This window comes from Phocoena phocoena, chromosome 5, assembly GCF_963924675.1.
Source record: "Phocoena phocoena chromosome 5, mPhoPho1.1, whole genome shotgun sequence".
Taxonomy (NCBI): Eukaryota; Metazoa; Chordata; class Mammalia; order Artiodactyla; family Phocoenidae; genus Phocoena; species Phocoena phocoena.
In genome coordinates this window covers 103,983,822-104,005,870 of record NC_089223.1, presented here as the reverse complement: position 1 = coordinate 104,005,870, position 22,049 = coordinate 103,983,822, and the positions used below count along the sequence as shown (strand labels likewise).

Below are 22,049 nucleotides of genomic sequence, written 5' to 3'. Positions count from 1 at the left end.
AAGCATGAAATATGCCATATCGTTTCCTTGAGTTGTAAAAGAGGAAAAAATAATTAATATATGACCAGCATCCAATCTATTAATATAAATTGTAGTAAATTACTGGGGCACATCACCAGTATGTATTCTAAGCAAAAATATGGAGAGTAAATAACATTTGGAGGAAATGTAATCTATTATGCATAATAAAATAGGCAAACATTTCTTGGTCATTAGGAATAAACTGCAAGCACTCACATAAATGATCATAATTTGTATTACAATTATTCAGTCAAACCAAGATTTACACACTATTATCTAAAACCTATTAATGTCTCCTAGGATACCATGCTTGGCTTATTTTCCAGGATCCTCATACATTTGCATAGGTGCATACTCACACACACTCCCAGGTTTTAAATGTGGGAGTATAGGATTCTCTCTAAGTTACCTTCTAGTGGGTTAACGTTTTCTCAACCTCCCTGCTCCTTTCCTCAGTGGTCCAAGGCTAAGGCTTTTGGAGTTCTTACGGTAAGTGAAAGAGGATGAGAAAGAATTAGGAAAAAAGAAGAGTAGGCTCAGATAAGAGCAAGATTCAGATTCCGGAGCTACTATGGCCAGATTATTTGCCAAATTCTTAGTTGGGAAACTTCCTCCTTAACCATTATCTCCTAAACCTTCCTGTTTTTCAAGGCATAAGTTTCTGCTAAGTCTATCTTTCTTTTTGGCACTTCATTTTATGTTTTAAGCGAAGTTAACAGAATCCAGTAGGCACACATCCTCCTACTTAGTTACGTACTCCCATTTTTCTCTGCATCTTCCTATTCTACTACCCTTAACACTTGCTTTAATGTCAAAAACACTACTAGACTACAGGCTCCATGAGGACAGGGTTTGTATCTGGTTGTCTCATTGCTACATCCCTAGTATTTGGTACAGATTTGGAAGGAAGTACACTCAATACACATTGAAGGAATGACTGAAGCAACGCATGAACAGTAACTACTCTACTGGGACACAGGGAAAGTCTCTCTACGTAAGGCAGATCTAAAAGTAAAGGCATGAGCTGGATCCCTCTCTTCCTCTGAAAGAAAACAACTCTTTAAACGCCTTTCATTGTAACTTCTTCTAATTCTATCACCAATCAATTTTTGTCATATCTTCTACTCATGTTTAAGTCCAATGAGGACAAATCACAACGTATAATGCTCTGTATGTATAAGTAAAACAGCAGTGTAAACTGAATAGATTTCCACACCACTAATTTTACAACTGTAAATATTTGATCAAAATATGCATAATTACCAAACCACATCATGACCCATTTCCTAATCTTGATAAATGGTGTGTTTCATACAAAGGAATTTTTTTAACAATTATCCATTGATTTCATTAGGGAAGAAAGAGGCTTTCACTTGTAATTCAAGTAATTCTCCAAGATGGTGAATTAACAGAAAGAAGTAATTTGCCTTTCAAAAGAAAATGATTTAATTTAGAATTAATAAGCAGGAAGTGTGGAGTCTGTTAACTTATGATTTATCACATGTTTTTGCAGGTCTTTCTGGGAAGAAATAGCAAATAATAACCTTTGATAATTATCATTTTCAGCATGCATTTATTTTGAAGTAGGGTTGTGTCCACAGAATTATTATCAGGTTGCCTCAACCTTACTTATGTACACTACCTTTTTGTCATAAGAACTATAAGAAGGAAACTATTATTCATTACCAATCACCCTAAGTCCACTTATGCAATAATCCGGGTTTTTAAAGAATAGGTACTTAACTGGGAAACTAAAGAATACAGTGTTCAGAAATCACAAGCTACCTTCTCTTGAAGCAAATAAAAGTTGCTCTCCAATACATCTTACCTGAAAATGTTTAGATGAAATGCACATTGTAACAAGAGAGAAGGGCACTAACATTTATTGAGGTCTCCCTCCTGTCCGGTGTTGTCGAAAGGCTGTTGAAACTACTCATTCCCATCATTACCCTAAAAATTAGATTTTTAAAAAAATCTTCATTTTCAAGTGAGGAAATCAAAGCTCAAAGAGTTCAAGTGGGGAGGGGGGAAAGAGTTCAAGTGTTTTGGGGGGATTGCTAAAATACGTGTAACCCTAAATCTCTTCTCACCTGCCCCTCAAGAGACTAATAAAAGACAGTCTGGTCCCAGAACATCTTTTTTTGTTTTGTTTTGTGGTACGCGGGCCTCTCACTGTTGTGGCCTCTCCGGATGCGGAGCACAGGCTCCGGACTCGCAGGCTCAGTGGCCATGGCTCACAGGCCCAGCCGCTCCGCGGCATGTGGGATCTTCCCGGACTGGGGCACGAATTCGTGTCCCCTGCATCGGCAGGCGGACTTTCAACCACTGCGCCACCAGGGAAGCCCCCCAGAACATCTTGATAAATTGTTTTTGAGATCCACCTAAGCACAGGCTCCAGCTTGCACTCCACAGAACACTCCAGCTCACCTGCTCTCACCCAAAGCTCAAAAGTCAGGCCTGCCTGTCTGCCCAGGAAATTAAGGTTATTCTTGCATCCTCATCAGTGTGTCCTCATGGTCAGGCCCTGAAAACTAAGGCTCCAAATGTCCAAAACCGTATAGCCATGTGTATGTATTTAGATTGCTTACAGGATACTTTCATCCCAGAGCAATGAAGAAATTCAAGTCTTGTCCTTGTGTTTCAAGAAAATCTACATCTTGGAATCTCTGATTTACCCTCATTGTTTTATGGCATTCCAACCCGAGCAGAATCTTCCAGGAAAAACCATAGTCTCTCTCTGCCTGGGGGAGAGGAGGGGTCAGATTTCTGGTGATAGAGATTAGAGGAAGAGGGGAAATGGGTGGATTTGGGAAGGGGGAACGAGAAGAAACGGGATCTGAGAAGGGAGAATAGAAACACACGAGCAGAAAGTTGAGTGAAATTCCAAAAACCAGTGGCACCTAACAAAGCGCGCGGCTCTCGGTGTCCACAGTCCTCAGCAGGCTGCACCCACACATGCTCTAGCCCTAGCTGAAAAATCTCCGGGGATCGTGCCTTTGCTTTACGGGTGAATGGTTAAACTGGTTTAGAAAAGAATAGTCCACAGTAAATGTCTGAAAGCAGGGACCTCAGCAAACTACCTTGAAGTTAAAAGACGGAAAACAATCTTGTAATGATTTTACGTATGAGAAAGTGCAGCCCTTCCTTCGGTGTATCAACTCGCCGAGTAGCGAATGAATGAAACCCAAAGGGCGGGGGTGGAGGAAAGGAGGGCAATCTTATTCCAAGAAGGGGCTCGTCAGTTCCGCACAACGTCACGGAAGTAGGGCACTATAACAAACTATAAAGCTCGCAGCAGCCCCCGATCCTCAGCGCTCCAGCCGGTGCCCGGGAACTCGCGCAGGGGCGACCCCGGAGTTCTCCGCGGGCGACAGCCCTTAGCATCTCTTTTTCCAACTGTCTCATCCTGCCTGCCTGCTAGGTTCGCAGACTCCTCGGGGAAAGTGCCTTCCTTCTCCCCATCACCTGCAGGTTCAAAGCATCCCTTAACCAGAAAGGGCTGTGAGTACCTTTCTACCCCGCTTTCGGGCGGGGCTGAGGTCCACTGAGCAGCAAAGCTACCGGGAAGCAGAGAAGAACTTCGAGGGAGACTGCCCGGGCGGGCAGCGGTTGAGCGAGGGGAACCGGGTTGCCGACCCATCGCTATGGCCTCGCTCCCCGTAGCCGCGAACTGGACGGACGGGGGAACAGCGGGTGCGGACGCCGGGAACCCGAGTGCCGCGCTCGAGGCTGGGGCAGCGGCGGGAGAGGCTGACCCCGAGTGGCGGCAACTGCTAGCCCAAGCCGGCAATCTTTCCGCTTCCTCTTCCACGCTGGGACTGGCCGCGGCCTCCGCGGCGCCTTCGCAGTTCCGGGCCAACCTCACCAACCAGTTCGTGCAGCCGTCTTGGCGCATTGCGCTCTGGTCCCTAGCGTACGGCGTGGTGGTGGCCGTGGCGGTCTTCGGGAATCTCATCGTCATCTGGATCATCCTGGCCCACAAGCGCATGCGGACCGTCACCAACTACTTCCTCGTGAACTTGGCTTTCTCCGACGCCTCCATGGCCGCCTTCAACACATTGGTCAACTTCATCTATGCGCTTCACAGCGAGTGGTACTTCGGCGCCAACTACTGTCGCTTCCAGAACTTCTTTCCTATTACAGCGGTGTTCGCCAGCATCTACTCTATGACGGCCATTGCAGTGGACAGGTGAGAAGACTGGGAGGGAGGAAGAGGGGGAGGGAGAGAGGAGCTGGGCGGTGGGATAAGGTTACAAAGGAAATGGTGACAAAATGGGTTTGATAAAAGGAAAGGGACCAGTTAAAAGTTCTTGAAGAAAGGAGGTCACTAACCCATTTGTAGTCTTCTAATGGCTGAACTGGTTTCTGCTTCTACGGCCTCCCCACTCCCACCCTAATCCCCCTGATCCCCATTAAGGGCATCTAGAAGGACTGAAGAAGGTGAATGAGAGAGATGGGGAAAATCTGTCATTCCAAGTAGGACAAACTCAGTTAGAAACGCTTAGTACTCGCACATTTTCTCAGATGGCTTCAAGCAATTGCCACAAAAATTATGTTATCTGTAAAATGTACTTTTTGGCTTTCCTTCTGTCAGTCGTTATTCTGTCAGAGAAATGAATAAGTTACCCTTCTCCTCCCTCTGGTTTGTTGGTCCATCCCCTTCCCCATCCTTGCCCCAAGGCCAGCACTGGTTCGATCTCCCAGTTATGGAGGATCCATCAGAGGCAATAAGCTCCCTCCAAATGATTGCCGTCAGCTAGCAGTTTCCACAGTGTTTCAGGTAGATTTCACTTTCAGTAATCTGTGAAGGCCATGAGATGGGTAAACCCTGTGTCTGGAAGATGGCATCCAAATCATTCAGATGATGGGCAACAAAAAGCCCAAAGAATAAGTGGTTAAGAAATGAGGCACACCGGGCTTCCCTGCCGATGTAGGGGACATGGGTTCGTGCCCCAGTCCGGGAAGATCCTGCATGCCACGGAGCGGCTGAGCCCGTGAGCCATGGCCGCTGAGCCTGCGCGTCCAGAACCTGTGCTCCGCAACAGGAGAGGCCACAACAGTGAGAGGCCCGCGTACCGCAAAAAAAAAAAAAAAAAAGAAAGAAATGAGGCACACCGCTTTATAACTGTTGAAGATAATCTTTTAGAATGTACCCCCATCTACAGTGGGGATTCTGAGATTCTCAAGCAATTTTAAGAAGCTGGAGAGACCTCCAACAGTTGTCCTCAGGTTCCAGTTTATGAAATTTCTGTATATTTTTTTTCTTTCTCATATTGAACATTATGGACTATGCATACTGTGTTAACACAATGGTAAACCTCTACCTGTTACTGATAGTTACATTTTAATTCAATGTTATGCTAAAAAAAGAAACACACCAGTTGATTTTAGTCTTCATTTTATGATTGGCAGCTTGCAAGGGGGATGCATGGAGGCCGGCGGAGGGGATTGAAGTCACTTTAACTTCAAGTAACTATGTCCTCATCTGTGAAAATAAAAAAAACACTTTTTTTCTATATTAAACTTGTTCAAAGTAAAATGAGGCTTAATATTAATTCTTACTACATTAAGCCACCATTATGAGAATAAGAAAAAACTACTTTTTTTTTCCGTAAGTCCATCCTCTGTGTTTACTATTTTGAAATAGTGATCATAGAGGTCTTGATGACATAAAGCTTTAGAAACAATTTTCAAATGCCACGCCCAGGGGGTTAAATTGAAGGAGCAGTGGTTAGTTGTCACTAACTAGGATAAATAAGCATAAAACCACATTTTAAAAGCCTCTGAGGGCTTCCCTGGGGGCGCAGTGGTTGCGAGTCCGCTTGCCGATGCAGGGGATACGAGTTTGTGTCCCGGTCCGGGAAGATCCCACATGCCGCGGAGCGGCTAGACCCGTGAGCCATGGCCGCTGAGCCTACGCGTCCGGAGCCTGTGCTCCGCAACAGGAGAGGTCACAACAGTGCGAGGCCCGCCTATCGGATAAAAAAAAAAAAAAAGAAAAGCCTCTGAAACTGCCAATCTTCCTTTCCCCTTTATCTCTGATTTTCCACAAGTATCTCACCCCTTCATTTTTGTAGGGACAGAGGTGAGTACAAAAAGCAATAAAATTAGCCCCAAGTTGGAGAACAAGTGAAATTGCCTCTAATCTTGCTCTACTTTATATATAACACATCTTACATATATATTACCTATGTTTTAATTAAGAATGCAGGTGTTAGAAAATTAATAGAACAGTTTATAACAGAAATATTATCTTTTTAAAAATGTATGGCATATCCCACTTGACATACAGGGATATTAGAAAATAGAAAATATTTTCTTCCATTTTCTAAGCACATTTTTGAAGTTAAGTTAGAAACTCTAAGAAGGTTTATTAACATATGGTAAGGGACAATTTCGGGGCATAGGGTCCAGTATTGATTAAAATATTTAAAGAATTTTTTAAGTGACAGTCAGTGTTTTTTACCTGGAAACCTTAAGGAAGTAATTTAATATGTTTTATTTAATAATTCAAAAGCATTAACAAACACAGCAAAAAATACTTTATATTCTTCAAACCCAGGGACACCTGACATAAATAATTAGTAAAATAAATATTTAATCTAACTGAAGTAAGTTATATTTTTAGCCAAATAGATAAAAAGTTATCTTATATGCTATACTTTAAAAAATTTGCTTCTCATAAAGCTGTTATGCAAAGTATTCATAGAACCTCTATTTCTTTTGAAGCTTATTATGGACAGATAAAAATATATAGTCATAAAAAATCATAAGGCCTGAATGTGGTAACAAATTATCTAAATGTATTGTGGTAAATTTTACCATTGCTTTAAATATTATGGTTATAAATACTTTGGTAAATTTTTTTTAAAAAACATCTTTATCAGTCTTTAATTCTAGTGCCTGAGCAGTTATATTCTTTATTACAATAAGACTTGACTCATTATTTAGCCCAGATGATAAACTGCATGAGCTTAGCCCAAGATAAACTGGTTTACATTTGCATTCTTTGCAAAATAGTAACTAAAACTATGCTTTGGAAAAGATTACTTTTAGAAAAATTTTTATGAATCTTTAGCTCCTTTTACAATTTGTAGTTCTTATTCAAGGATTTTAAAATACCCCATTTGCAGTCACTAAAATTACTGCTGTAGTGTGCTATGAAAGTTCGATTAAAACTATCAAACAAATTCAAATTCAAGTGAAAATTCTTATAAAATTAATCCTGAGTATATAATGAAAGCAATAAATGTGTATTAATTGAATGAATGAAACATAAAATTATCACAAAGTAAGGTGAAATCAGAAGTATCTCTTAGATAACTAGCAGAACTCCAGTTGATATCAATGTTACATTAACAACACTGGTAGAAAAAGGAGTTTATATCATATTTAACAGACACAGTATAAAAAATGCTGAATATATAACATATTCTTACACACTAATAAAAATATATATCTCTAATATAAAAAGAACAAAAGTAACAAACAATTCACAAAAGAAGAAATAAAAGTGTCTGACAAACATTAAATTATGGATTGCTTATATTCTGTATCTCCATTTTTCACCTGTTATTTGCTTCTCAAGACATTCAAATCTGAACTCTTTTCCCAACACTCTACCCAAAGAGCCTTATTGAGAAATCCAGTGAGCATTTTAATCCTAGACTTCCTTGACCTTTTAGTAGTATTCCTCACAGGTGGCTATTGCCTCTTGGCTTCCAACTGTCCTGATCACCTCCTACCCCCTCAGCCTCTCTTCCATGGCATTATTAATTCTCAATAATTAGAATTATTTCTAATTCTCTGCCTCTATGTAGTAATTAAATGCATAGGTTCCACAATACCAAATCCTGGACCTGATTTTGTCCTTACTTTATTCTCTATTTCTAAGTACTCTCATTCAAACCCACAGCTTCATTTTTCACTTTTGAATGAACAGTTTCCATTTTTTCTATTATCTAATTGGTTTTCTTTTGAATTATAGAAGACACATAACAATCCATACAATAAAGTAGACAAATATAAATGAATGAAAAATTAAAACTGGAAAAGATAGAAAGGGAGAAAATAGAAACAAGATGGGAGTGAAGTTATAACATGGACATTCAGGTCAAAGAGTCCCAATCATTTATGAAAGTTAAGCTTCAAATATGTCTCTGAGCCTCTTAGTGAACAAACAAAAAAGGAAATAAAATCAGTAAATTTGTTTACACTGTCCGTATAAACAATATATACACATTCCTTAAGGGCTTAGGAATTTCTGATATTTGAGTTTCAAGAAATTCTTTGTATGGGCAATTAAGAGGACAGTGTCCTCAACCACAGTGTCATAAATGCAAAAGAAGATTTCCCATAGGTGTTTGCTTAGCATTCCTCTGAGTAGGCCAAAGACATATGCCAAAGCAGAACTCAGTGAATATTCTCAGGGTAAAACCTCTATCTGAGCACAGTTTCCAGATGGTCTGGTTTGTTGCACTGAAAAAACTACAAAAAAGGATAAAATGTATTTCCTCCAAAAGCATTTTTTTCCACCTGAACTTTGGATATAGCTTGAGAATCAGATAATTCAAAGTTGTAACATATGGCAAAAGCTCTACAAATCATTCTCATTCCAGTCCCCAGTCTCTGATCCTGATCCATCCTCTATACCAGTCTCTTATTGAAACTTATTTTCCCCTCATGCATTATAAGGATCATACATGCACAGTGAAAACAATTAAAAATAGAAATATTAGAAAGTTAAATTTACCTTTAATTGTCCTACACCCCAAATATAGCCTATCTATGATCTTCATGTTCACATTTCAACTCTCCCTTCATTTTTTGTGATATGTATATCTCACATATTACATTATGTACATACATAAATAAAGATATATTTTTTAATTACTAAAATAGTACCACATTATCATGTCATTTTAAATTTACCATACAGGGTTATTAAAATTTATTGAACAAATTATAAAACTTGGACATTATATGTTATGAAGATATAGATGTTTATCTTACTCTATAACATTTTTACTTTAATTGTTTAAATTACAGTAGGTACATATAAGATAGAAATAATACATACATATGTTTTAAAACTCAAAAAGTAAATGGATCACCAGCTTAAAATCCTCTAAACCGTCTTTGAGCTCTGCTCGTGTACCTGACGTTTCCACTTGGGGTCTGAAAAGCTCCTCAAACTCCTCCAAACCCATTATCTTACCTCCAAACCTCTTCCTCTTCCAGTGTTCCCCATTTCAATAAACAGTACAAGCATCCATTCAGTTGTTCAAATAGCTCCCAATCTATTACCTTCTTTCTGACTCTACCCCCACTTCCATAGTCCAAGCTACTATCATATCTTTCTTGGACTACTAAAAACACCTCTTAATTGGTCTCCCCACATCTAATCTTAATCCACCTTAGTATATATAAGAAGATGTTTCTGCACTCCTACTTAATGCTACAATGTTTTCCCATTGCTGTTATGAGAAGAAGAATATTCTTAATCCAGATAATAATACCTTGGATAGCCTGGTTCCTTGACCTGTCCAACTTCAATTCATACTATACCTCAACTTCCTAATCTTTGTTCTAGCCACTCTGATCCTCTTTCAAGTGCCTAAATGTATGATGCTATCTTTTTGCCATAAAGCCTTTAAACACAATTTTCCTTCTGTCTCAAATTCCCTTCTGCCCATTCCTCATTAGTTGAACATACTCCTCATTTAGATAACAACTTGAATCTCATTTCACAGGGAAACGTTCCATAAGCCTCCCAATTTAAATTAAATGTCACTTTGTAGATTCTCTTAGCACATGTTAGACATAGCATTTTTATATATTAAATTAAGAATACTTGATTAATAATTTCCTCTAATAAACTTATAAACATCATAAAGACAAGTTCCCTCTGTTCTTAGTCTTTACTGTATCCTTATGCCTATCATACTGTTTTGCACATGGTGAGCACACAATCCAGATTCCTGAATAAAAGAATCATAAAAGTAATCATATAAAAATTAAAGTGATGAGATATAACTTTTTTCCATTAAAATCGGCAGAGATTGCTAAGTTGTAGTAAACATGGCATTTTAACACATGATTTTAGATTGAACCATATGTAATTGTCAGTTTTTAATAGTTTAAAATGTCAATTAACATTTCATATGGTTTAATCTAACAGTTGGGTATATATTGTCAAAAATCTTTCAGGGTGCAATTTTCCAACATGTTCAAAGATATTTTTCAAATCAAAATTCAAAGAACTGAAAACAACTAAAAAGCTCAACAAAAAGAAATGAATGATGAGGCATCTAAAAATGAAATTCTATGTAGAAATTTTAAAATTACATTTGAATATAACATCAGTTCTCTCAAGTCTCTAGGCACATGTATATAAATGTGCTAACATTAACATGCATATCCAAACATTTTTAATCCTTTTATAACCTTTGCTTATAAACCATTTCTTTCTAGTCTCCAATTATTTCAAAGAATCCCTAGGAAAGTCTGATGAGAGTTCATCAGTAGTCCTCCTTAGCACTTCCCTTCTCCTCACCATACCCTGGCCACAGAGAGAGAAAGAAAGAAACAGCAATGTCAGCACTTTGGTACAGAACATAATAGTGTCTCTGGAAGAAGCCATGCCTTTCTCCAGTTGTTTTGGGCATATTGCATCCAAATCTGCAGAAGTCATAAATTACAAACTGCCCTCTGCCTGAAGTTTTTGTGATGTCTATTTGTGTTCCAAATAGAATTTGGAGGAATTATCTTGTCCCTAATCTTTGCTCCATTAACAAATTCTTAAAGACCAGTGTTCCTTCATCTTCTACTTGCAACTCTCTCTCCCTGGGGCTCAGCTCTAAACCACATGTCCAGGATGAGGAATTGTTTCCCTACTTCCCTATGCCTCATTGCTTTGAGAATACACCATTCTTACTGAGGCTTGCTCACTGGTATGTTGGATAAATGGTGCAAAATATACAACTGGGGTTTGAAGCCCCACCACTTCATTAGACACAGAGTCTGAATCCCACTTTAGATTCAGCAGGATCTCTAACACACGATGAATTTTTAGACTATGGATTTAACAGTCTGATATAATTCTATATGTGCAATCAGGTAGATATAGATTTGATTTTCTCTGAATGCTGAGATTTTGGGTAATTTTGTTTTCCTTTATACTTTTCCTTTTCTAATTATCTACAACAAAATGTACTTCTTTTACATGAAACAAAATACATTGCTAATTAATTAAAGTTCTGAAGATGGATGGTGGTGATGGTTGCACAATAATGTGAATGTACCACTGAACTGTACACTTAAAAATAGTTACAATGGTAAATTTTGTTTGGTATATTTTATCACTATAAAAATTTTTAAATATTAATTAAATAAATAAATACTGTTTAAGGACCTAATAATGACTCTGAGATACACGCTAAAGAGTTTAGACTCAAGGAGAGAAAAACTTGATTAAACTTTGTATAGATTATTAGTGATAGATGTTTTATGGAAACATTTAAAATACACTTTCTAGGCTAATTTAGAAATCATGAAGACATCTGTGGCAAAAGAGTACCTTCACATTACAATGGATTATTTTGTAAACTGTGAAATCTTTTCCCCAGGAATTATGTAAAGATATCACACCTATGTGGAGTAATTTAGAAGACTGCCTAAAGATACAGGGATAAATTAGCTCAGTATTTCTATTATTTAGTCTGGTATATGACAAAAGTTTTTAAATATTTGCTTAAGAAGTTCCCCATTTTGAGTTTGTATTATTATCTATGACTTTTTTTACCTTCAAATCTGCCCAAGTATCAAGGTTATTTAAATTTTTCTTTTACGCATACCTGTAAGTAAGGAAAATGTGTATCTGATTTTATCACTAAGCAACAAAGGGCTCAATTGTGCTCTGGAGCTGATTTATACTTGCTAGAGGGAATCAATTGTGCACATTTCTTCTCAACTCTGCATTTAGTGATGTTACTTTGGTAGCTTGAAATCATGGTAGGAGTATTTACACCACAGAAATTTGCAAATGCTAGAAGTCATGAGTTTTGTTTTGTTTCTGTGGTTTTTTTTTCCTTAGAGTGCTTGTGGTTAAACATTTACCAGCACACAAATCACTACATTTGTAGTCATTCACTCAATAGCTATTTCTTAAGTACCTTCTAAGTATTAACATTGTATAGATACGGGGCACACTGGAATAAACAAGACAAACATGTCCCATATCCTAATGAAACTGTAATTAATATCTTCACTTGAATCCCTCAGTTGTGGTCCACCAGAGTCCTAAATCCGATAATCTATTGAACTTTAACATCTGGAAGTTTAATAAGCATCTCAGAATTTACATGCTCCAAACTAAGTTCCTGATTTTCCTCTGAAACTTACTCCTCCTACAATTTTCTGAGGTCAAAAATCTGAACCCTAGGTCAGAACTCTTGGAAGTATTCTCACTCATCTCTTCTTTCATACTCTATGTCCAATCAATCAGAAAATCTAATCACTTTTACTTTCAAAATATATGTAGAATCTAATCACTCCTTAAGATGTCTATCGTTGCCTCCCTAGTCCAAGTCAATATCATTTCTCACCTAACTGGTTTCCCTACCCCTGCTTTCGTTCCGCTTGGGTTTGTTCTCAATGCAACAATCAGAGAGATCCTGTAATGTGTCAGATAATATATCCCCTCTACAAATCCTCCAATGGCACCTCAGTTCTCTCAGGGTAGAAATCAAAGTTCCTACAACAGTCTATAAGAATTTATAGTAACTGGTTCTTTGTTACTCTCCAACCTTATCTCCTACTACTTACACTCCACTGCTCTGCTCCACCATCACTGCATTCCTCTGTTACATCAATATACTAAGCGTGTTTCCACCTCAGGATCTTACACTCTGTGTGAAACACTCTTACTCCAGACATATTGTTCATTACCTGTACTACTTCTGGACCCTGACTACTCTATTTGAAATTGCTTTAAATTTTTCTTTACCACATGTATCACCTTCTAATATACTATATAGTTAGCTCATCTGCAATGTTTATTGTTGTTTGTATGTCCTGCCCTACTGGATTCTAAGTTCCATGAGGACAAGGCTAGACCTGTGTCTCAACTGAGTAAATGAAGAATAGATAGAGTCTATGGTAACTGGGAACACATAGCAGGGGAAAGCACATTTATAGTGTTAGAGCAGTAAAACACAGAAATGTAGAAGCATTTTTAAAGTTCCTTATTTTATAGAAGTATAGAAAATATCTCCTAATAAATTGGCTATGAGTAGTTACTATTTAAATAAAAACATTTAAAATATTCTATACAACCTAATATGTGATTATCATACTAAACTGTATCATCTATAAAGAAAATGATTAGGAGATTTTCAAATGAGCATAGGAAACAATTTTGAAGAAATTAAAAACTCACAAATTGAGTGTTTATGTTGAATAAGTACTATTAATCACAATTCAGAATTCTTAGATGAATAAACTTACTGAATTTAAAAGACGTCACAGTGCCATATGTATTGATTTTTATACCTTCAAATTAAATAAATATATGAAGGCCGTTTTCCCCATTAAGTTAACTACGTGGTATAAAATAAATTCAAAACTCTTAAACTTACATCATGTTTTCATTAACTTAAAATGTTTTAATCCTAAAATAAAAATATTTTCAGTATCTCTTCAACAAAGATTTACATAAGCTAAATTTCATGTTGAAGGCTGTGGTATTTCACAAACAAACTAGTGTAATAATATTTTTTAAATAATAGATTACAATGCTTTCCTATGTAAGAAATTACTGACAATCTCCATTGACCAGTCACAAAACCGTTGATGAGACTATCTTTAATGAACAAGAATGAAACTGAATAAGGTCTCCTTAGAAACATATAAAAGGACACCATTTTAAAGTTTTAGCAGCTCAAAAATAGAACACATATGCCAAAGAACACACACACACATAACCAATTCTATGCATGCACAATTCAATACACGCAATCCTTGCTTTGCACAAATTTCAGTTACCAAGATTATTTATTTATATAACACCAGTCCCCTCAACAGCATGGCTCAAGTTTTTCTTACCATGTCACATTAACTGTGAGTACTTGCATAATGTAAAAAATTATCTGCTAGCTCTTAAGCGCTCACAAATCACTCCACAAATAACAGATATACTTCATAATCAGTGACCAATCATATTCCTATTTTTCAAAATCTGTTACTGATTGGTCACTGATTATCTTAGTCAGTTCATGCACAGACAGCAAAGCACATAGTTGCATTGCCTCATTGTCTTTCAATGATAAACTCAAATGACACCTTAGAAAAATGGCTAATCAAGAGAAGGACTTGCAAACAAAGAGGAAGAAATAAAAAGTGATAACACTGAAAGTGAAATTCAAATCCAGTATAGGTGAAGATGAAGAATAGCTGAATAAGAGAATGTTGACAGTCACTTTACAAGAGACTCTAAATATCCAGCCAGAGGAAATTAGTGAAGGTGAATTTATCAACATGAATGAGGAAAATGATAGTGACAAATGATGAAGATGTCCCAGAGGAAGAGAACTGGCAAAAATCTTCATATAAAAAACTCTCAGATACTTCACCACTTTCAAAGTTCAAGGATAAAATGTTGGAAGCTGATTCAAACTTACAAAGGAGTACAACACTCTTCCAAGGTATAGAAAACATGTTGGCTCTGTATATGTTATATGAAAGAATAAAGTAAACACTATTCAAACTACTCATGATACCTTTATATTTTTTTCTAAGACTTTATTTTTAGAGCAATTTTTGGTTAACAGCAAAATTGAGGGAAGGTACAGAGATTTCCTATATATCCTCTGCCCCCCACACTTGCATAGCCTCCCTGTTATCAACATCTCCCATCAGAGTGGTACATTTTTTTTACCACTGATGAACCTAACTGACTCATCATAATTACCCAAAGTCCATAGTTTACATTAGGCTTCACTCTTGTACATTCGATGCATTTAGGCAAATGTGTAATGACATGTAACCATCATTATTGTCTCCTCCAGAGTATTTTCACTCCCCTGAAAATTCTCTGTGCTTTGCCTATTCATCTTTTTATTGTGTCCATAGTTTTGTCTTTTCCATAATCACATAGTTAGAATCAAACAGTATGTAGCCTTTTCAGATTGACTTCTTTCACTTAGTAATATGGATTTAAGATTTGTTGATGTTTCTTCATGGCTTGATACTAGATTTCTTTTTAGCAGTGAATAATATTTCATCATCTGATGTATTGGGTTGGCCAAAAGGTTCGTTTGGTTAATGAATACATTGTTCAATGAAGTTACTCGTGAAAATGAAAAATGTGTCTTTTATTTTTACTTTAAACCGAACGAACTTTTTGGCCAAACCAATACCATAGTTTACTCATTCATCTAATGAAGGACATCCTGGTTGCTTTCAAGTTTTTGGTAATTATGAATGAAGCTGCAGTAAACATCCATGTGCAGGGTTTTGTTTGATTTTTGTTGTTGTTTTGGTTTTTTGTGGGTTTTTGTTTTGTTTATTTTGTTTTGTTTTGTTTTGTGGACATGAATCTTCAACTCTATTTGGTAAATACCAAGGAGCACAACTGCTGCTGGATCATATGGTAATAGTATGTTTAGTTTTTTAAGAAGCAGCCAAACTGTCTTCCAAAGTAGCTGAACCATTTTGCATTCCCACTAGCAATGTATGAGAGTTTCTGTTGCTTCACATCCTTTCCAGCATCTGGTGTTATGGAGTTTCACCATTCTATAGGTGTGTAGTGGTATCTCATTGTTGTTTTAATTTGCATTTACCTGGTGATGTATGATGTGGAGCATCTTTTTGTATGCTTATTTACTATCTGCATATCTTCTTTGGTGAGGTGTCTGTTAAGGTTGTTGGAACCTTTTGGGAACCTTATGCACATGTTAAATCTTTTGTACTTGTCCCACAGTCCTTGGATATTCTCTTCCGTTTTTTCAGTCTTTGTTTTCTTTGCTTTTCAGTTTTTATGGATTCTACTTATATATACTCTAGCTCAGAGGCTCTTTCTTCAGCCATGCTCAGTCTACTAATAAACCCATCAAAGGCATTCTTCATTTCTGTTGCAGTGTTTTTCAACTCTAGCACTTCTTTTGGTTCTTTCTTTCTTAGGATTTCCATCTCTCTGCTTACATCGCCCAGCTATTCTTACATGCGGTCTGCTTTATCAGTTAGAGCCCTAATGATATTAATCCAGTTGTTTTAAATTCCCAGTATGATAATTCCAACATCCCTTCTATGCCTGGTTCTCATGCTTGCTTCATCTCTTCAGGTTTTGTTTTTTGTTTTGGGGGTTTTTTTGTCTTTTGATAGCTGGACATGATGTTCTGGATAAAAGGAACTGCTCTAAATAGACTTAGTAATGTGGTGGTGAGGTACGGAGGAAGGGGAAGCATTCTAGAGTCCTATAATTAGGTCTCAGTCATTTAGTGAGCCTATGTCTCTGTTCTGTGAACTTCACAAGTGTTTCTCGTTTTTTTCCCTCCCTTTATTTTTTTTTTTAATTTTTATTGGAGTATAGTTGATTTACAATGTTGTGTTAGTTTCTGCTGTACAGCAAAGTGAATCAGTTATACATATACATATATCCACTCTTTTTTAGATTCTTTTTCTATATAGGTCATTACAGAGTATTGAGTAGAGTTCCCTGTGCTATACAGTAGGTCCTTATTAGTTATCTGTTTTACATATAGTATAGTGTATGTAATCAATCCCAATCTCCCAATTTATCCCTCCCCTGCTCTTTCCCCCCGATAACCATAAGTTTGTTTTTTACTTCTTCTTAACAAGGACTGCCCTCAGAGGAAACTAGTTGGCCAGAGTTTAATCTGCTGGGGTATTATCGGAGTCTAACTGTCCTGAGGGGAGGATACACTCCAGTCCAGCTGCATCAGCCTTCCACTTGGGAGAAGGGAAATAGCCAACTCTAACCTACTCTAGACATCTGTCCCATCCAAATGGAGAGAAACATCTGTGTTAAGAAGAATAGTCTCTGATGTGTTTAAAAAGTCCTTTTCCCCTTCATCCTGCTAGAAGCATGAGGGGGTTTTTCTCTGATATATACAGTGGGATCATGGTCCAGTTCCTGGAAGTAACTCACAGTATTGTGAGGGGCCTCTGCTATATTTCCAAAATGTGTATTTAATAATCTAAGGGGAAAATGTAACATTCTATAAAGCAGGACAAAATTATTCTACCACAATCTTACTTTGTAGAAAGATCTAAATGTTCATATGCTTCCTCATTACTCTTTTATTCTGTTATTAATTTACTTGTCAAAACCTGGACAATCGTTCTGCCTTTGCTGTAACCTGTTCCATACAACTCATCCTGAGTTTCATTACCTTTGCGTAGTAATTTCCATTCATCTTCTATTTGGATATGTTTAATTTGTTAATTTTTCCATTTGCTAATTTTTAGCGGAGAACATTCTAAAGGGTTCATTCAGTAAAAACAAAAAAAAATGAAAAACTACAAGCAACATATACGTTTCAAAAAAAAAGGAAAGCATTGTTGACATAATGAATGATCCTTTATAATTACACCACATCTGTTATGTTCAAATCTTTTTTTATCTTTACTAGTTGTTGTTGTTGTTGTTGTTTTTTCTTCTTCTATCAGTTATTGAGAAAAGTGTGATAGTCCAACTATGACTGGGAATGGGAATGTATCTCTCATTTTAGTTTTGTCCATTTTGCTTTGTATATCTTTTTTTTTTTTTTTTTTGCTTTGTATATCTTGAAGCAATATTTATACAAATCTAGGACTGTTATGCCTTCCTATGAATTTATCCCTTTTGTCATTATGAAATGTCCCTCTTTGCATTTAGTAACACCTCATGCCTTAAAGCCTAATTTTTGTGATGGTTTTTGAATTTTATTTTATTTTTATACAGCAGGTTCTTATTAGTTATCTTTTATACATATTAGTATATATATATATATATATGTCAATCCCAATCTCCCAATTCATCCCACCACCCACCCCCAGCTTTCCACCCTTGGTGTCCATATGTTTGTTCTCTACATCTGTGTCTCTATTTCTGCCTTGCAAACCAGTTCATCTGTACCATTTTTCTAGATTCCACATATATGTGTTAATATACAATAGTTGTTTTTCTCTTTCTGACTTACTTCACTCTATATGACAGTCTCTAGACAATCTTTTCTTTGGTTAGTGTTTACATGGTAACCCCTTTCACACAAACATTTTAACACCAAGAATGTCTAATATGATTAGAAGTCACAAATTTGATCCCATGATGTGTGGAAATGTAAATTTTAATTACATAATTTTATTTAATTTTTAAATTAACTGTACTAAAATTGACTTTAATTGATGTACAGATTTAGGATTTTTAATGCATGAATCTATTCATGCAACAGTCACCACCATCAGGACACAAAACAATTTCATTACTACAAACAAACTCCCTCATGCTATACCTTTGTATTCATACCCTCTCTCTCTGCCCTAAAACCTGGGAAGCACTGATTTATCTTTCTCCACTGTAGTCTGGTTTTTTGGGGAAAATATCATATTAATATAATCATACAATATGTGAACTTTGAGACTGGCTATTTTCACTCACCATAACATCTCTGAGATCTAAGTTGTTGAGTGTATCAAAAGTTTGCTCGTTTTTTATTGCTGAGGCTATTCTTTGTATGGAGGCACCAAAGTTTATTTGTTCATCCACCCTGTGCAGGGTATTTAGGTTGTTTCTAGTTTTGAACAATTATGATCTATTCATAGATCATAAACATCCATTAAAGATTTTTGTGTGAAAACAAGTTTTCATTTCTCTAGAGTAAATAAGTAGGAGTGGGATTACTGGGTCCTTTGGTAAATGTATATTTAACTTTATAAGAAATTGTGGAACTGCTTTCCACAGTGGCTATACCATGTTGTATTCATACCAACAGTGTATGAATGTTCTACTTGTTCCAGATCTTCATCAGCAATTGGTATTGTCAGTATTTTTGTTTTAATTTTAGCCATTTTAATGTGTATCTTGATGTGCTTTTAATTCACCTTTCATTAATGGATATTTATATTAGACAAGTTTCATGTGCTTATTTGTCATTAATGCAGCTTCTTTGATGAAGTGCCTATTCAAGCCATTTGCCCATTTTTAAATTGGATTGTTTGTTTTCTTACTCTTAAGATTTTATTTTTAACAGCTTTATTGAGTTATAATTTACATACCATAAAATATACTCATTTTAGGTATATGATTTAATGATTTTTAGTAAGTTTTTAGTTATGTAACCATCAACACAATTTAATTTTAGAATATTTCCATTACCTCAAAAAGAAACCTCACTTCCAATTTTGTAGTCACTCCCCATTCTACGCGCAGCCCTAGACAACCACTAAGCTATTTTCTCCTGCTACAGATTTGACTTTTCTGGAATTTGATATAAATGGAATCATTTTATATCACATATAGTCTTTTGCATAGACTTCAAATTGTTTTCTCTGTTTTTAATTGGGTTATATGTCTTCTTATTAAATAGTGAGAGTTATTGTGTATTTTGAACACAATTCCTTTACTGGACATATTATTTGCAAATATTTCCTCCTTGTCTGTGGTTTGTCACTTTACTTTCTTCCTTGCATATTTAAAAAGCAAAAGGTTTTAATTTTCATGAAGTACAGCATATCATTTTTCTCTTTTATTGTTTGTGCTTTTGTAGTCAGTTCTAAAAAATCATTAGCTATCCCAAGGTTGTGAAAATTCATTTTTACGTTTTTTTTTCTGATAGTTTTATGGTTTTAGATCTCACATTTACATGTGATACATTTGGAGATTATTTTTATGTGTGGTGTGACATAACCGTATAATTTATCTTTTTGCATGTGGATATCTAATCGTCCTAGCACTGTTTGTTGAAAAAATACAATTTACCCCTATTAAATTGCCTTGGCACAGTTGTCAAAAATCAATTGAACATAAACGCGTTTATTTCCAGACTCTTGATATTTTTGTTTCACTGATCTACATGTCTATTTTTATGCCAGTACTACACTGTCTCGATTACTGTAACCCTGTAATAAATTTTGAAATATGGAAAGTATAAGTCCTTCAAATTTGTTTTTATTATTCAAAATTTTTGACTATTCTAGAAGGTCTGTACTTCCAAATTATTTTTAAGATCAGTTTTTTAAATTCTGGAATTAGAATAGGAAGTTTTATAAGGATTCTGTTGAATTTTTCAGTCAATTTGGAAAGCATTGTCAGCTTAACAATATTGAGTCTTCCAATCCATGATCATGGACTGTCTCTCCATTTATTGAGGTCTTCTTTAATTTGTTTCAACAATGCACTGTAGTTTTCAATGTATGTCTCAATTCTTTTATTAAATTTCTTCCTATGTTTATTAAATTATTCTTTTTTTTTACATCTTTCCATTTATTGAGGTCTTTTTTAATTTGTTTCAACAATGTGCTGTAGTTTTCAATGTATGTCTCAATTCTTTTATTAAATTTCTTCCTATGTTTATTAAATTATTCTTTTTTTTCCTACATCTTTATTGGAGTATAATTGCTTTACAATGGTGTGTTAATTTCTGCTTTATAACAAAGCGAATCAGTTATACATATACATATGTTCCCATATCTCTTCCCTCTTGCGTCTCCCTCCCTCCCACCCTCCCTATCCCACCCCTCCAGGCGGTCACAAAGCACTGAGCTGATCTTGCTGTGCTATGCGGCTGCTTCCCACTAGCTATCTACCTTACGTTTGTTAGTGTATATATGTCCATGCCTCTCTCTTGCTTTGTCACAGCTCACCCTTCCCCCTCCCCATATCCTCAAGTCCAGTTCTCTACTAGGTCTGTGTCTTTATTCCTGTCTTACCCCTAGGTTCTTCATGACATTTTTTTTTCTTAAATTCCATATATATGTGTTAGCATACGGTATTTGTCTTTCTCTTTCTGACTTACTTCACTCTGTATGACAGACTCTAGGTCTATCCACCTCATTACATATAGCTCAATTTCGTTTCTTTTTATGGCTGAGTAATATTCCATTGTATATATGTACCACATCTTCTTTATCCATTCATCCGATGATGGACACTTGGGTTGTTTTTGGTGCTACTGAATAGACTTTTTTGAAGTTCATTTTTAGATTGTTCATAACTAGTATATAGAAATACAATTCATTGAACTTGTATTCTGTGACCTTGCTGAACATATTAATTCTAATGGGCTTGGGGTTTTGTGGATTCCTTAGGAAGATCATTTCATCTGCTAATAAAAACAGCATTACTTCTGTCAGTAATAAAGACAGTATTCCTGTTGAATTTGGATGCCTTTTATTTCTTTTCTTTCTTTCTTTTTTTTGTAGTTGTTATTGTTGCCGTTGTTTGCTGTTTTTTTCATATCTGATTTTTCTCTTTAATTATATTTTCATGACACCTTATTAAGGTAATTTGAGCACAAATTATTCAATGATAGAAAATGACAGAAAAACAATTTTTAAAATCACCTCCATTCATTCATTAATTTAGTCATACAATAAATATGTATCAGGTGCCAAATATGTGCAGTCATTATCCTAGATGCTATGAATATATTTATTATCTAAGTATATATCCAATAATGTATTATTATCCCAGTTTAGAGGTTATCTATACCTTCTTTCTTCCATTTGCACAGTTAAATAAGAATTTACATCATCACAACTTAATTACCTGCAGATTGGGTACTCCTTCTGCTTGATGGACAACATCATCTTTCTGAGTTTAAGGATAACAGAGTGGAACTGCCACAGGCCACTTCAAAAAGGAGTTTAATATGGTATAGGCCATATTAAATAAAATTGAAGGAAATTAATTCCTAGTGCACCCAAAGAACTTACAGAGTCTCCAAGTATAACATGCAACGTTTCTATTTAATCATTGAACCACTGAGCACTAGTTGCCCTGACTGATGTTACATAGAAGACCTTAGTGC

At 36.0% G+C, this 22,049-nt stretch overlaps 1 protein-coding gene across 1 annotated transcript in view; it reads left to right on the top strand.

Moving 5' to 3' along the window:
- Positions 1-3,127: 3,127 nt before the first annotated feature.
- The window catches only part of TACR3 (tachykinin receptor 3), a 60,959-nt gene continuing 42,037 nt past the window's right edge, over positions 3,128-22,049 (top strand). The window contains exon 1 of the mRNA XM_065877607.1: positions 3,128-4,210. Within this exon, the coding sequence (XP_065733679.1) occupies positions 3,666-4,210 (545 nt within the window). The 5' untranslated portion in view covers positions 3,128-3,665. The remainder of the gene's footprint in view (positions 4,211-22,049) is intronic.